General features: G+C 32.3%; 2 protein-coding genes across 8 annotated transcripts; one reads left to right on the forward strand and one right to left on the reverse strand.

Moving 5' to 3' along the window:
- Nucleotides 1–31: 31 nt before the first annotated feature.
- Lin (protein lines homolog) lies at nt 32–4527 on the reverse strand. Of its 2 annotated transcripts, none has more exons than XM_076763279.1 (2): nt 4101–4527; nt 32–3227 (listed from the first exon to the last, which is right to left on the reverse strand). In XM_076763279.1, exon 2 carries the CDS (start codon nt 3054–3056, stop codon nt 1272–1274), a length of 1785 nt encoding a protein of 594 aa, XP_076619394.1. In that variant the 5' UTR covers nt 3057–3227; nt 4101–4527; the 3' UTR covers nt 32–1271. The 2 variants fall into 2 exon arrangements, with proteins under 2 accessions (XP_076619394.1, XP_076619393.1); XM_076763278.1 differs by having other exon boundaries at nt 3497–4527.
- A 486-nt stretch (nt 4528–5013) lies between these two features.
- On the forward strand, nt 5014–17363 carry Gek (serine/threonine-protein kinase gek). 6 transcript variants are annotated; one of them, XM_076764485.1, is made up of 28 exons: nt 5014–5207; nt 5807–5949; nt 6406–6593; nt 6702–6884; nt 6976–7247; nt 7333–7632; nt 7751–7894; nt 7989–8111; nt 8204–8412; nt 8495–8709; nt 8805–9808; nt 9880–10115; nt 10190–10296; nt 11578–11775; nt 12607–12770; nt 12892–13147; nt 13222–13508; nt 13589–13732; nt 13809–13944; nt 14022–14263; nt 14344–14524; nt 14738–14926; nt 15011–15196; nt 15288–15469; nt 15559–15657; nt 15742–15865; nt 15953–16110; nt 16199–17363. In XM_076764485.1, the coding sequence occupies exons 3-28, from the start codon at nt 6464–6466 to the stop codon at nt 16310–16312; spliced, it is 5583 nt and encodes a 1860-aa protein (XP_076620600.1). In that variant the 5' UTR covers nt 5014–5207; nt 5807–5949; nt 6406–6463; the 3' UTR covers nt 16313–17363. The 6 variants fall into 6 exon arrangements, with proteins under 6 accessions (XP_076620600.1, XP_076620597.1, XP_076620599.1 ...); XM_076764482.1 differs by having other exon boundaries at nt 5119–5678; nt 5742–5949; XM_076764484.1 differs by having other exon boundaries at nt 5119–5678.
- The last annotated feature ends 36 nt before the right edge of the window (nt 17364–17399 follow it).

Consider the following 17399-nt stretch of genomic DNA (forward strand, 5'->3'; position numbering starts at 1 on the left):
ATGGGAAAAATGAAATAAAATTACACCATGGTTATAAAAGTAAAAATATGTAGATTTTTAGTGTATTATGTGTATCATACTTACAGAGTTAATCTTAAAATAGTAGATAATTAACATTACAATTGTTATGTACAAATATTTTAATTCGTTGAAAGATACCAAAATAATTATGACAAATATTGTTCTGAATTTGAACTTAGGAACAATGATTGCCATTTGGATCAAATAATTTATTAACACTGGCATAACTTTAAATGTCAATGATTTTTGTTATCATTACTAATAACTTTGCATTTATATATTTCCAGTATTATACAATATTGTTTATACAATGTTAATAAATCATGTAAATATGATATATGTTTCATCTTAACAAACGTTATTGAATTTTCAACCTGTATTTAAGTACATGGACAAAATAGGAAAAACAAATTCTTCTTATAATGTCAGTTAAAAAATAAACTGAGACAAATTTATTCATATATTTTTAGTTAACAAATCATAAAATTAAATATTTTACTAATGCCTCTGGCATAAAATTAAAAATGCAATTTTATATTTTAATATCCTATTGTGTCTAATGATTTAATACCCTGCATTTTTATAATACAAAAATTGGAAACTTCCATAAGCATTGTGAGTTTTTGTAAAAGGTTTTAAAAAATTACGATGTGTTTCTGCAAATGTAATAAAATAATGTACACAAAGACCTATTTAATACATATAATTGTGCACATCACAGAATCCAGCTTATAGGACTCTAATTGACTGGCAACTTGTACATTTAGTTGGATGTATACACATAAATATTATACTAATAGTATACATTTAAATTTACTTCCAATGGTGCTTTGGCAAATACATTTTCATAGCACCATAAAAGTGCAATTTCATTGTGAAGCATGCAATTTTGGCTAACCTTTGTACTACTTCAACCCATTTATACTTCAACTATGAAATGCAAAATTATTAATTTTTCGGTAGAAATTCAATAATATTTCTGAATGAAGGAAATTTTGCTAAATATAATAAATAAAAATGTTTTTCTTTCATTCCTCTAATATTAGTCTAGATATTCAATATTACACAAGTCAGTAGCTTAATTCAGTCATTTTTCAAAATGAAGTTAACAAGGCTGTACAATTTTGTAATATTTTCTGGCTGATAAAATGAGCCAGTTGACAGTTGAGAGTTTTGTATTCTTACAGTTTGTACATATCAATCTAGTAAATCTGAATTTTGAATTTCACACTTATCATACAATCAAATAATTAATTCTCTATATTGCCTTCATAGAAGGACTCACATTTTTCTAACAAACGTAGAACTGGATTTATGTTATAAGGAAACAAAGCTTTAGATACTAATCTATCGATTGCTAAACGAAGTCTTATCAATATTGTCATGGTATCATCTAGCTCTCTTCCACAACAAGAGACAAACTCTGTCCAGTTCCTTTTAACATATTTCAAAAATCTCAATAAGTATAATAAGAAACAAGTTTCATTACTAACAAGTAAATCTAAAAGAACATCTGGATCATGTGAAACAGCATGTATAAATTGTATAAAAGTTAAAGTTGGGCTAAGCATGTGACCAAGGTCATTTTGCGGAGGTCCTCTATAAAATAAACCAACTGCTACATCCAAACAACACACCATCCCTTCAATTAGGAAGTCGTCTTGATCGTGAAACATTTGTACAACCCATTGTGATAAAGGCATTTCAGGATGAAATGGCATTAGTGTTTTTACACACTGATCCAGTTGTCGTAAAACTTCTCTTATGCTTCTCTCAATAACTGCCATATCAGCATCAAGATCTTCTGCTTCTGAACCTAGGGATGAGTCACTAGAATCGCTGCGCGTCTCTTTAACTGTCACGGCAACACTTTTTAGAACTAAAAGTACAATTTTTTGTAGAAGGGGGCGATCACCTTCCCCAGAACCTCCTCCGAATCTTCCAGAACCATGTCTATATGGTAAAGCATCTAATAATCTCCAATCTTTTACAGCACGTACAATGAAATGTGCAAGAGAGCAAGGCTCATCTGGAAGTACATCTTGCAATGCTAAAGTGCTTCCATAACATAATACTTCATTAAATAATCCAAGAAGATGTCTCCAAATTACACCAGGAACATTAGCATTCAAGAGTACAACCAGGTTATCTAACTGAGAATAGAAAAGTTTGGTGTCAATAACAGACAAATTAGCTTTAACAGAAATAATTGATTCCCACAAATCAAGAAATGTAATAACTGCTGATTCGTGTTGAGGCGTATATGAACTAAGAATGGCATCAAATTTTGATACTAGTATAGTCCATTTAGATTCTAATGCTTTGACACACATTGCTTTTACAGGCGTACTATCAAAACTTTCTGCATCTGAAATTGTTATTGTATTACAATGCGATGGTTGTGCTATACTATCTGTGTCTTCAAGGGGATGAACACTGCAGTCCTTATGTTCTACAACTCTTTTTACAACATCCAAAGTAAACAGCATTTGACTTGGAGAATGAGTGTTCACTAAAGACTGTGTTAGTCTTTCTAACCAAGCCGTATCAATATTTTCCTTTGTTACAATAAAAAAAGATGCAAGAACTCTACTAGCAGTAAATGATATGAATTTGTTTGTTGTACATGATAGGTCAATTATCTGATCTATAATGCCATGCTCGTTTCGCGCCAGCGCATCACAAACATCTACCACTCTTCTGCACATTAAACCTCTGGTGTTCTGTTTGACAGCCAAATCAAACAGAAGCTGTAAAGCACTTAGGAATTCTAAAGTTTGATCGGGTCCCCACTCTGATAATAGCGAAGATCGAAAACTGCCATCAATTGCTTCCACTGTTGCACTAGTGAATGGTTTGCGCAAACTACTTTCTGGTATATTACATAAGCATTGTGCCAACAGGCTATTCTGAAGCTGTTCAATATCTGATAATGTATTCCTTTCAACTTCATTGTTTTCAATGCGTTGTTTTTTCTTCGCTGGCTCCTCCATTGTGTTGTTAGGAGGACAACAATAACAGTGCCAAAGCACCATTAGCAGCACTATTCTCTGTTCTTGGTCCGTAATGTTCTTTCATCGGGTAACCTTTGTAGTACATACAATGTTCCAACGAAGAAAACACCATATAAATAACAGATGTAGTACAGCAAATATTAGCTTCTTGTGTTTACAAAAGCCATCAATATTTCAGCAAATACAATGTACCTGTATTAACAAAACAAAAAAAAAATTAATTAAAAGTCTGAAAATTAAATATTTTCCTTTACATGCAATAAGAAAAAAGTGTTTTCTGTTCTATAATTGCTACATTTAGTATGAAAATGTCATGGGTAGATGATACTTCCATATTATAAAATAATTCTTGTAATTCAACAATCTAATAACTAATTGAAATTTTTTTAATTAACAAATTCTGAGTAAATAAATGTATTAGTAGTAACAAAAACATAGATAACAAAAACATTAAAACTTACAGGAACAATTGAATCTCACTTTAAATTCCAACACCTTGTGAATATATGTAAAGAAGTGTATGTATATGTTTACATATTCATTCATTCAAGGATGTACACATATATTTTTTCTACGGTGATTAATCAATTAATTAATGGACGGCATCCTTTTAACAAGTTTCAAATTGTATTTATTCTCAGATATGTTCGTAAAATACTAAGCATGAAGTGTTTAACACAGGTTGCACATGTAATATATAAACCGACGCTTACTGATGCGATAATTTACACAGAAAAAGATTCTCTACCGATATCTTGACGGACAGTTAAATATATCGATAGTGTATTGGAAAGCACTCTTTTAAAGTTACACCGTGTTTCACTACTTTAACAGTGTAAATATATTATTGTTTGTGCTCGAAGAATTTCTTTTGACTAGGAAGTGACAGAGCACTCGACCACTTTGCTCTGTTGCCACGTATACATGCTACCGAGTAAAAATAAGAAATACGGTTTTATATCGTTTAACCGTGAATGTATCCCCGTAAAACAGTTCATATCTTATGTCAAGCGGTAAAATGTTAATCCGATAATGCATAAGACACGAATTCTTCGTGTTTATTACGTATTTTTCGGGTGGCATCATGCAGAGCTGCGTAACACAGTAGCTCCTCCTCGCACATTCCACAATGTACTGAGTACGAATTATTCGAATTACTTGATCAATTGCATTGAAATAGCGATCAAAGATCATTAAATATTCCTTAAACGTCATTCCTAGGATTTTTCTTAATAAAAGTAATCAAAATCAAAAAATCGTATAATAAATAGACAAGATGATCGGCAACTCTGCACCGATTGCAGCGCTCAAAGGTTTATGCATACATATTTCTATTTATCGTGTAATTGGTATTTTAATAGTTTGCATAATGCATACTTAATCATTTTTTACATTTCGTACAAACGTATCGATAAAGAAAATTTATATAATTTAACAAAATCTGATAATACAAGGTAATACATAATGCTATATCAAACCTAATTGAGCATACATATTGTTTACTTTATCAACTGTATATATATTATGTAGCCGAATTCACCTTTTCAAATTTCAATATCTACACTTAAAGTCAGATAAATGAAAGAAAAACGTTATATTATTAGAATGTCGTTAAAATATGTTATTAGACATCATCACCGACACATACAGAAATTAAATCGGTCGATTCATTTTCAGTTGGTTCTAAAATTAAACAGATCAAACGACTCTCAACGAAGACAAACGATACTTAATGTGAGCCGTATACTTCTTAATGTATAATATTAAAGTTCTCATTTCGATACATATTCAAAGATTTAATTAAACTCACGTTTACCATGAAATTTGTATAAATATTAGTTTGTTCGATCGAAGTTATCAATTTTATCTTCCTTCATTTTAGCGTATAAAAAAGTTGATTAGCTATATAGTTTCGATTTGAATTGGCTGTAAATATATTTTAGAAGACCAAAGCTACGCGATTAGACAAATAAAAGAAATCGTCACTGTGAACTCGCTTTAGTGTTACATATTTTACATTGTGCGTATATCCATCTACATGCTGAACTGTCATAGGTACTTTCAATGACGTAGGACTGCCATATTTTTTTCTATATGGGGCCTGCCAGGGGGTCAGCCAAATTGTTGGGGGTTTGGAGGTGGCCATGCAAGATGTTTTGTGATAATCGAATGGTGCGCATAATAAACAATTAAACTAATATAATAACGGGGCGCGTCGTTTCGGCAGATATGCTCGAATCGTTCGAGCAAATGGTCCGGATCGGCAAGGAAAAAGCCTTTCACTCAAAACATCCTTCTCACATGCGATAGGAATTTTACGTCACAAATTTGATTCGGGACGAGTGTGTAGTGCCGCGTCGAGGTTATACCAGAAATTGGGACAATGGGCTTTAAGATTTGTCTACGTTCCATCGTTTAACTATTACATTAAACAAGTACTGTACAGTTTCGCTATGCAATACCGATCCGTTTTGCGATACGAGTTGTCTTGGTGATTTTGTTGAATACGCTGATCGCGAATGCGGTGCCCTACCCCGTTGCACTATTTTTGTCTGTACGTTTTATTTACACGTATTTCTCTTGTTGCGTGTTTTCTTCGCCAAATATTTTGGCTATCTTTGTAGCAGTTACGTAATTTCCGATGTGAGTAATTCCGGCACCATGGCCGATGATGAATTAAATGAAACTCGATTGTTTTACACGTAGTGGCGTGCGGACATATATACTACATAAAGTTAAAGGGAATTGATTTTTGACATTCTTTGTATAAGGATAAAAAAAAGTCGGAAGCTTGTTGGTAATTCGCTGGTAACATGAACGGGAAACTACTGCCGCACTGTTGTAAACAAAATTAATGTTTAAACAGTGAAAGTGATCCTAGTTAGATATGTCTATTGGAAATTATCTTCTTAAGGTAAATGATTACTATATAATTACGTTTATGGTATATAATGTTTATGTTTGCACGTTGTTGAATGTTTTTTAATACTTGCAAGTATGAAAATATATTCCAAAAATATTTTTCTTTTTTTTTTTTTAAGTTTTTTTTGTACGTAAAATTTATTTTTATGTAATCACAAATAGAACTGTGTGTATAATTAAATGTACCTTCTGTTGTGTATATTGTTAACTATGTTTTATATTTTTAATATTTGGTTTTTTACTAAATATTAATATGTAAATATACAATTATGTCATATTTAGAGAGTAGTGTGATTAAATCAAATGTAAAAAGGCCACATTGACAAGTGGTAACTTTGTTATATCTAAGATAGTTGCATGACATTATCATGCAAATATTTAATTTATTATATTATAGAAGTAATTTGTATGTAGCAAGTTGTAATATATTGATACTAAAATATTTTAGGATTCTCATCACACCATAATGTGGTGGTTTATGATACTACTGAATAATATTGTTAAGAATGACAGAAGTAGTATCCAAAGATTTTGGTAAGGAGCATCCTTATCGAAAAAGAGACATGTCAGATTCGTCGCAACACCAATATAATCAACCTCCTCCTGATATTATGCCAAAGGGGCTTGCGATCAATGGTATGTTATCAGGCATATGATAATAAAAATATTCAATGTAATACATATTATTACACAGCATTATTGGAACAATTGTACAAAAAAATAAATAAAAGATATTTTTAATAGGCATTGGAGGAAGGTTACGCCAATTAGAAGCCCTTTTTATTGGTGGTCCTGTACAAGGAGAAGGAAGAGTTGGCCACACATTTTCTATCGAGACACTTATTGATATTTTACTTGTCTTATATGATGAGTGTTGTAATTCTTCCTTACGACGCGAAAAGACTGTCTCAGATTTTATTGAATTTGGTATATATATACAATTTCTTTTTTTTCTTTTCTTCTTTTTAAGTTATAGTTATTTAGTTTAGTTATGTACAATTAATATACTTTTCTGTAGTGAAACCAGTGGCTACTTGCATAAAGAGTTTGCAATTAGCACGCGAGGATTTTGAGATAGTAAAAGTTATTGGTAGAGGTGCATTTGGGGAAGTATGTGTTGTAAGAATGCGTGGTTCAGACAAAGTATTTGCAATGAAAATTTTGAACAAATGGGAAATGCTAAAGCGTGCAGAAACTGCATGCTTTAGAGAGGAGAGAGATGTACTAGTGTATGGTGATCGAAGATGGATCACAAATCTTCATTATGCCTTTCAAGATGACAATAATTTGGTAATGTTTATAAATAATGTTTAGGAAAATTATTTACATACATGGGAATAGAAATATTTTATTAATTAAAAATAATCATATGTAGTATTTGGTCATGGATTATTACTGTGGTGGAGATCTGTTAACACTGTTGAGCAAATTTGAAGACCGCCTTCCAGAAGATATGGCTCGTTTTTACATTGCTGAAATGGTTCTAGCTATTGGGTCCATACATGACTTACGTTATGTGCATCGTGATATTAAACCCGATAATGTTCTGTTAGATGCAAATGGTCATATTAGATTAGCTGATTTTGGATCTTGTTTACGATTGTTTGAAGATGGTACCGTACAAAGTAATGTTGCTGTTGGTACACCAGACTATATTTCACCAGAAATATTAAGGGTAAAATTGTATTTCTGTACTATATTAAATTTTACTCTCATAAATTATTAATTATACATTTGTATTTACTCTGACATCAAATTATGTATTAAATAATATGCAAATTTGTATACTGCAGGCAATGGAAGATGGACAAGGACAATATGGACCCGAATGTGATTGGTGGTCTTTAGGGGTATGCATGTATGAAATGCTTTATGGTGAGACACCTTTTTATGCAGAATCTCTAGTCGAAACCTATGGGAAAATTATGAATCATAAGGTAATTTAATTATAATTCATAATAATATTACTTATGATATCATAGTATGTATTTCTTATAATTATGTATTCACATGTGCTTTATACAATTTCAGAATTGCTTTGACTTTCCAACCGATGATATGTATGAAGTTTCTGAAGAAGCTAAGGATTTAATGAAAAAACTAATATGTAGCTCGGAATTTAGATTAGGTCAAAATGGAATTGACGATTTTAAGGTACTATTGTGCACTCGATTAGCTAAAAATGACGTAGTATTATTTAGAATTGAACAGCTAATATAAAATTAATCATTAAATGTACATTGTAGAAACACCCATGGTTTGATGGAGTAAACTGGGATACTCTTAGAGACAGTACTGCACCTTACATTCCTGAAGTTTCCTCACCAACCGATACATCAAATTTTGATGTTGATGATACAGATGTTCGCAGTTCCGATGCTGTTCCACCAGCAGCGAATTCTGCGTTTTCTGCGCTTCACTTACCATTTGTTGGTTTCAGTTTTACCCAAGGAAGGCAAGCAACATTTATTTTTTTATTTACGTCAATGCAAATATAGTTTTTTAATATAAATTTATATTTAATTTACAAATTACAGTTGCATATCAGATCTGGGTTGTTTGCCTGTTATAACTCAAAAGGATAAACGCGTGCAGTTACTTGAAGAAGAAAATGCGCAGTTAACGCAAACACTTGAGGAGTTAAAGAAGCAAATTAATACGAGTCATTCTCCACCTGGAATATCACCAGATTCTAATAATGCAACAAGAAAACTTCAGGATGAAATAAATACACTTACCAAACGTAATTGTGGTGAGTGTGTGTATATGTGTGTGTGTATATATATGACATTAAAATATATTTATTTTCTATCGTTTTCAATGTTTCTGTTCTACTTAAATTTTTAGAGTTAGAGTCTCAATTAAAGTCTATGGAAGTTCCACGTGAATTACGCAATCTAGACAACGGCGATATAACAAAACTACGAGAATTAGAAAAGTTAGTGCGCTCTCTTCGATCAGAGAAGGAAGAAGCTGTGAAGGATAAGTTGGATGCACAAGAGAAGCTTAAATATCAAGATAAAGAACTAAAGGACGCATTAACACAACGTAAATTGGCAATGGCTGAATACACTGAAGTCACAGACAAGTTATCAGAATTAAGACAACAAAAGCAAAAGTTGTCTAGACAAGTTAGAGATAAAGAGGAAGAATTGGAAGTTGTAATGCAAAAGGTTGATAGTTTGCGACATGATATTCGGAAAGCTGAGAAATTACGTAGAGAATTAGAAAATCGAGTAGAAGAGGCAATGGCAGAAACGAGTAAAGAAAGAAAGTTACGAGAGCGTAGCGAAGAATATTGTAAACAGATGCAAGAAGAGACTGAAAAAATTAGACAAAGATCTATGGGAAATGATGTCAGCGCGAATCATGCATTAGCAACACAGGAAATTAATAGGTTAAAAGCCGAAGTAGAGAAACTTGAAGTTCAGTACAATGAAAACTTGAACCAACAACAAAGTAGGTTTAATCTCGACATTCGTAGTCTTCAAGAACAACTACACGAGACCGAAACAAGAAGAGATTTATTGGAAAGAGAAATACAATTAACAAAAGAAAAACTAGATGCTGCAAGGTTGGAGAATATTACCGATAGCGAAGAGACCATAAATGATTTGAACAGACGTCACGAAAGAGAAAAAACTATGCTAGTCGAAGAGAACAAAAAACTTATGTTAGAACTTAACACTCTTACCGATAGTGTTAATAGAATACAAGGTGAAAGGCGACAATTGGAAGAAGAATATGAAGAATTAAGGAATAAGAAAGAAGCGATTGCACAATGGGAAGCCCAAATTACTGAAATTATTCAGTGGGTATCCGATGAAAAAGACGCAAGAGGATATTTGCAGGTCTGTTTTCGTGAACTATATTATTTTCATCAAATTGTGTTTATTGATATTTGACAATTTATAAATTTTAGGCATTAGCAACAAAGATGACAGAAGAGCTAGAATTTTTGAAACACTCCGGTGGTGTAGGAGGTGTCGGAAGTGGTTCTACAATGGCAGATAAAAACTGGCGAAATCGTAGATCACAAAAGCTCGATAAAATGGAGCTTTTAAATTTACAAAGTTCTTTGCAAAGTGAAATACAAGCCAAGCAAGCAATATCTGAAGAGCTTACAAAGACTCGTTCGGATTTAATTGCTGCTCAAAAGTAATTATAGTAATTTATTATTGTAATATCCTAAAATGTTATTAATTATAAACGTACGTAATTATTAATTATAGGGAATTAAGAGACTTTAGACAACGATTTGATACACTCACGCACGAGATAAAACGCAAAGAAATGCAAATAAAAGAGTTACAAGCAAGGCTTGACACAGGCGACGGCTGTAAGTACATTTCAATTGACAATAGTACAAGTAACAATTTTTTAAAAATTTCATTGTTACGTGTTTATAAAAATGTTGTATCGACTATTGTTATACAAACTGCTACGATACATGCTATATATGTAAGCTGTAAGTGTATCGATCTCTCACGCACTGTGTTTAGGCGATGAACATATTTATCTATTTTCTACATGAATTTGAACTCTTTTTATAAATACGGCACAATTCATATAATTTATACAATTATAATATATTTCCGCGACTATACGTTTATTCAGAATACGCAATGAAAACAGCCATTTTTAGATATTACCACACTGGTATTCTTGCAAACAAATTTACATATGTATAGCAGAAATTGAATATAGCTCAGGAATTGTTCTGTTAAATTTATATCATTATTAACGATGCATATAAATAGAAATATTTATTGCTGTGTATGGTGTTCTATTCTTAAATTATGTGTCATTATAGGCACAATTAGAATGTAACGATTCCCTTAATTCTTGTATAAAAGTAGTGCTTCTGAGAAGTATAGTTAACTATTATTTAATTTTCTATATTCTGCATTGGGGCAACTAATGTATTTATTTTTAATTGGAATGATTTAGTGTGCGAGTAGTTTTTTTTGTAAATACGAATAGACAGATTTGATAAACGGTACTGTTACTAAAGTATATCACTGGATTGTTAAATATGTCGATATTTACATTTAAATGTATTACAGTTACAAACATAAACTTAAGTGCAACATGTAGTACATAGATTTCGCAACCAAGTATATGGTTTTATTAATATCATACAAAGAAAATTTATATACTTCTGAAATATATTACATATAATAGGTGCGACATACGTGTATATATGTACACAGACATATACATATGCTGGCATAATTTAATCGTTATTTGGGGGAACAATAAGGCACATGAAATTTAGAGTGACGTTTTCCAAGATTGTTACATTGGCCTTAAAACCAAGAGGAAGTACAAAATATTTCGCTTATAGTATATGTACTATTCTTAGATATTCCTACATTTATAATTTTTGTTCTATGTTGAAACAATTACATACAATGTAAGGTATTTATATCTATTGACAATATGTAAGCTACCAATAGTAGAGATCGTTGTTACTGGGATATCTGTCCAGCATAGTAATTCGGTTCTCCGGTACGGTATGCGATTCTGATTTCTAGACTACAAAGTGCCTCTGTTTATTGGCGTAACGAGCTGTGTCTGGGGCCTCTTGTTGCTCATCTTCAAACTGTATTTGTGACAGCTGTCCTATCCAGCAAAACGTCAAGCAAATCTCCAAACATCGTTTGCACCAAACCCCAACGCATCATCGTTCATCAGCCGTCGTCACCCCTACCAGTAATGCGTGCTCCCCGCGTCACGACATGTCGCTTATTAACTAGATTCGTTCCCGTCAACACATTCATCAGTCAGAATGCCGTCGCCATCGTATCGCCACCTGGTAAATTAAGTGGCAGCAAAAACGCGATTTTTATTGACTGGTCGGCTGAATTGCTAATTGCAAATCACAGTGCTATGTTTCTTGAACGAGCTGTTCGCTCTAGATGGTTTTTTAAGATTTGTCTAACTGATAACTTTTTTTTTATGTACGTCTTGAATATCAGAAATGCGTTATGTAGATTTAAAAGAAAGATTAAGTTTACTGGGCTGTCTTAATCTAAAACATAGCTCTGTGTTGATTTTTATGTCAATTACCAACGAAATCAACTATGTGTTTCCTTGTATGTTAAAAATAATCGTCCCTCAATTACGGGTAGCGTTAGTAGTTCGTCATCGTTTTTAGGCGATGATTGTTCTTTGTTAATCTTAGTAGCTGATAATCATTCGATTTTGTAATTAAATGATTAACAGGTATGTTGTGCCTGAATGTTTTCGCCTTTAGATTGTTTGATCTGATTGACTTTGGTACATTTTATTACATGCTTGCTATTTCTGCTGGTGAACAATCGAGTATCAATTCCTATATACACAATAACGATTACTACTTTAACAGAGTTTGTGTGGTGCAAATTGCAGTGGAGTGGAGTGATTACTTTAAAATGTTTGACAAAGGTTGTTGCAATGTTCACAGTGATTAAAACATGTAATTTTGTAAAAAGATAAACTTAATTTTTACAAGTTCATTTCAATATATATTTTAATAAGTAATAGATTCAAATTTTATATTTCACTTTTTATTAATCTAACAATATAAAAAAAAATTACGATCAAAATTTTAAACAAATATTACTTTACATTACTATCTTGTTAATACTTTCTTTCTCTATTTCAGTTTTAGAACGTCCTACATCTCAAATGTCATATCTGGAACATTTTTTGAAAGAAACAGCAAGCAGTACGCGTCATGGAAGTGCAGATAGCGTAGAAGCTGATATCGAGGATAATCGTGCACCAAGTATTTCCAGCAGTAAAAGTAATTTGTCTGAACTTAGCATTGTAAGTGTTTTCTTTAAAATCTAATATTATATTAGTAATTGATAATTAATAGAGTACCAAAATTTCGAGTACCCGCACACCCCTAAATGTTTAATAATGCTTATCATTTATTAAAACCTAGGATCCAACATCACCATTGTCCCATGAACTTCTAAATAAATCATCAGCAGCTCATGGACAACTCAGTCTTCAACCAAAACCCAAATCTCATCAATTCTTAGTACGAACATTTTCTGCACCAACAAAATGTAACCACTGTACTTCATTGATGGTGGGTTTAACGAGACAAGGAGTAGTGTGCGAAGTTTGTGGCTTTGCATGTCATATGCCCTGTTGTGACAAGGTTCCACCAATGTGCCCTGTGCCCCATGATCAAAGTAAATTACACGCTATATTATTTAATTCGAGAATTAAATATTTAATGAAGCATAATAATAAACAATTTTTGCAGCAAAACGACCTCTAGGTATTGATCCTACGCGGGGTATTGGTACAGCTTACGAAGGGTATGTAAAAGTGCCAAAAATGGGTGGAGTGAAGAAAGGTTGGGTTCGTCAATTTGTGGTCGTTTGCGACTTTAAGTTATTTCTTTACGACATTTCGCCTGATCGTAATGCATTACCATCTGTATATGTGTCTCAAGTCCTAGACATGCGGGATGAAGAATTTAGTGTTAGTTCTGTTCGAGATTCGGATGTCATACATGCTACAAAGAAAGACATTCCGTGCATATTTAGGGTAATTTTTAGGCTTGCTATCGTTGTTATAGTATCATTGCTTGCTTTTTTGTGACTTATCATTATTCTAAATATCTTTAGATAACAACATCTCTGCTAGAACCACCTGGATTGAGGAATCATACATTAATGCTTGCAGACACTGATAGTGAGAAAACAAAATGGGTAGTTGCTTTGGGTGAACTGCATAGAATACTAAAGAAAAACAATCTTCCTAATACAACGGTAAGTAAATGTAATGTAAATTTATGGTTTTGAAATGAAATACAATTTTATTATGGTGTTTATCGGTTCCACACAGATTTTTAGAGCAAAAGAATTATTAGATAATACATTGGCGCTCATTAAAAATGTGATGTCAGGAGCAATTATTGATCCAGATCGTCTAGTCATTGGCACAGAAGAAGGTCTCTTCTGTTTAGATTTAGATCGTAGTGGTATGTCATACTTGTATCATATATATTTAATCAAAATAACTACACACTATGTTAACTAATTTATATTATACTTCTAGAAATTGCAAGAGTTGGAGAAGGCAAGAAAATATACTTATTGGAATATGTAACAGAAGAACAATTAATTGTAGTTTTAAGTGGAAAACAACGTCATGTACGGCTGGTTCCAGTACGTGCATTAGATGGAGATGAAGTTGAATGGATTAAAGTTGCAGAGACTAAAGGATGCATTACTCTAACAACGGGTATAGTACGTCGTAATCCATTAACATATTGTTTGTGTGTCGCCATAAAGAAGCAGGTAAGACATCTTGTTATGTAATATTACGATGTTAATATAATAGATATCACGTGATTTCAATGTTACTTTTTTAAATTTAGAATGCATCACAAGTGATTGTCTACGAAATAACACGTACGAAAACACGTCATAAACGTATACGTGAATTAATGTTACCATGTCACGCACAAACTTTACAAGTTCTCTCTGAAGGTCGTTTTTGTGTCGGATATCCTTCCGGTTTTTCTATCTACAGCATTTTAGGAGACCATCACCCTATTTGTAAGTATAAATACAATCAGGACCCAGCTTTACGTGGAAGTAAGCGATGCATCCCATCGATCATCTTTCATTAAAATCACTTTGATAAGAAAGAAAGAAAAAAACAATTGATAAAGAAAATACATATTAATGCCGATTTTAAATATAACTTGACTAAATTAAATATATATTTAATAGACAAATATATTAATTCTTTTCTTTTCTATAATTTAGCATTGGTCCATTCTGAGAATACACTCTTAGGTTTTCTCACATACAGTGCTGTGGATGCTTTACGTTGCATCGAATTACCACACGGTGAATTCTTATTAGTCTTCCATACATTGGCAGTATATGTTGATAGCCAAGGCAGAAAGATTAGAGATCGCGAAATTATGTATCCTGCTGTTCCTACAGCAGTTAGTAAGTATACTTTTAAGAAGACATTACTTTAAATAATCACTAAATATTTAAATAATAAATTTATTATATTAATTTATATTACAGGCTATTGTGAAGGTTATTTACTAGTTTATAGTGAAACTCACATCGATGTATTTGACTGTACAACAGGAGATTGGTTGCAAACACTTAACGTAAAACGAGCACGACCACTGAATACTTCAGGTTCTCTAACATCTTGTGTCATTAACGATATGCCTCATGTTATTTTTCTGAGCAATTTACATCAACGTGAGTACATTTTATTAAAATGAAAACAATAGCTGTATTTAGCTGAACATAATATTATCAAACGTGGTATGAATTCTGTATGGTACAATAGGAGAATTACTCAATTTAACACCACTAGACGCAAGCGGTAGACAAATGACAAGACCACGACGAAGATTTTCATTAAGAGAGGGAAACAGGGCTGTTCGTCCTACAGACAGACGTTCCAAAATGATATCTGCTCCGACGAATTTCAACCATGTCAGTCATTTGGGTCCAGGTAATGGAATACAGGTAAGTATTTATTTGATTTCGTTAACTTTACTATATTATATGCCCACTAATGTACAGATCTTTCACGTACAGTTCATATTTTATTTTAGATACAGCGATTATTAGATTTGCCTACTACACTTGAAACAGCTGATCAGCAGCATAGTGGTCATCACAGTAGCTCTCATCTTCACAGCAGTCAACAAAGAGTAGGAGTTTATTATATTCTTTTCATCGGATACTTTTTATACGATCTTACTGTTAATATTGTATTTGTTTAATTTTTTATTTAGTTGTATGGCCCTGCACTTCAAACACCAAGTAAACCAGCGCCATTACCTCCCAGACACCCTCCTTCTGACACGCGACGACTAAGTTCTCATATACCTAGAAATTCTGGATATTCGCCGCATAACGGTAATATTCTTAATTTTGATTTTTTCCTCCTTTAAGAAACTTTCATATTAAGTATTTCATATATTATGCATATGTGATTTTTCTTAGGTTCAACATCGTCACGTAGAGGACCGGCACCTCCAAGACCAACTGCTACTCCACCTTCGTTACCGCGTACTCCTGTGGACCAAGTTGATTCAGAATCCGTGCATCTACGATCCCATACTCCACTTTCTCTCGGTAGTACCGCATCTTTACACGAAAAGGTATTTATTTTCTTGTTTCTGTTAAATTGAAACAAATATAAAGATTATGTAGAATATTCATAATGTATGAAATTATTTGTTACTATAGGAACACACTTCTGGTGGAAGTCCTAGACATTCAATAGCTTCAAACAACAGTTCAAATCCATCGACGCCTCCAAGTCCAGCTCACGATCATGGTTCATCTTCGTATGACTCGTAAAAAATTTAACACTTTTAATGGTACGGATAAGTTACTGTAATCATGTGTATTAATCTGTTTGATGGGATTACAGTATCTATGGTAATGTTTTTACAGAAAACGACATCCGTATTTAATTTTTTAGCTGGAAAGTTATCGCATTTCTTTCTTCCTCCAATTTTGTGCAATACATTTCTCAACATTGTGCATTACGCTGAATTTTATTACGAACGTACAACTAAGAGCATAATACTCTTTATTATATAGCATTGAATCGAGAAATTGCACATTTTAAACTGTTTAGTTCAATATAAAAATCTGATAATTACGTTATCTTACATTGAATTTTGACAAAACATTGCAATAACTTTCTGGTATTCAAGAATTTATGCATAATAAGTTATATACTTAACAAGGCAATTTATAATTAATGTAATGATAAATTATTGTAAATAATTTGTGTTTGAAGATCAGTGAGCCAGCTTTACGATGCCATATATTATCGAAATAGGTGTCGTTTTTTTTTTCTTTTTTTAATTTTAGTGCAGATTTTATTTGCATAATTTTAATTTTTAATCACTGCGACTAACTTTTTTCAAGTTAATAAAATCGAAATCTCAGTCAAATTATCTAGCAATAAAAGAATTAATCTATCGTACCTACTTTTGAATCTAGGTATAAAAGAATAGTTTCAAGTAAATTATATACTTAATCATTCGTAGCGGCATAAACAAATTTCGAGAAAGTGAATTGATCTGATTGCCTTATGACTAATACTTTTTATTGCGTCATAATGCAGTAAGGTGCATCATATTATTCAGCGTGTGAATAGTAGAATAATCGTGCAATGTATCGGAAGCTCCTGCTGATAATAGATAGTCATTCAACAAGTTGGTTATGAAGCTTTTACACAGTATACGAGTATTATAACAACGGTAAAAAAAACGATGTTGAACATTGATTTGTCCTTACTGCAACGAAAATTTTTTTTTCTTTTATAAATATATTGTTTTTGCTGTCGTTAAACAATAAGTTACATTACAAAAATTTCCACTTATTTAAAAAAAAGAAAGACGTTGATTAAATATAAATACAAGTGTAGTGCATA

Source organism: Colletes latitarsis, chromosome 4 (genome assembly GCF_051014445.1).
Source record: "Colletes latitarsis isolate SP2378_abdomen chromosome 4, iyColLati1, whole genome shotgun sequence".
Lineage (NCBI taxonomy): Eukaryota > Metazoa > Arthropoda > Insecta > Hymenoptera > Colletidae > Colletes > Colletes latitarsis.

What these genes read in the sequence shown, in the direction of transcription:
- Lin (XM_076763279.1), bottom strand. Translation starts at nt 3,056, where the DNA reads ATGGTGCTTTGGCACTGTTATTGTTGTCCTCCTAACAACACAATGGAG.
- Gek (XM_076764485.1), top strand. Translation starts at nt 6,464, where the DNA reads ATGACAGAAGTAGTATCCAAAGATTTTGGTAAGGAGCATCCTTATCGA. An exon ending in TTTCACCAGAAATATTAAGG is followed by an intron (nt 7,633 to 7,750) that starts GTAAAATTGTAT and finishes TGTATACTGCAG; the next exon opens with GCAATGGAAGATGGACAAGG. An exon ending in TGGATATTCGCCGCATAACG is followed by an intron (nt 15,866 to 15,952) that starts GTAATATTCTTA and finishes GATTTTTCTTAG; the next exon opens with GTTCAACATCGTCACGTAGA.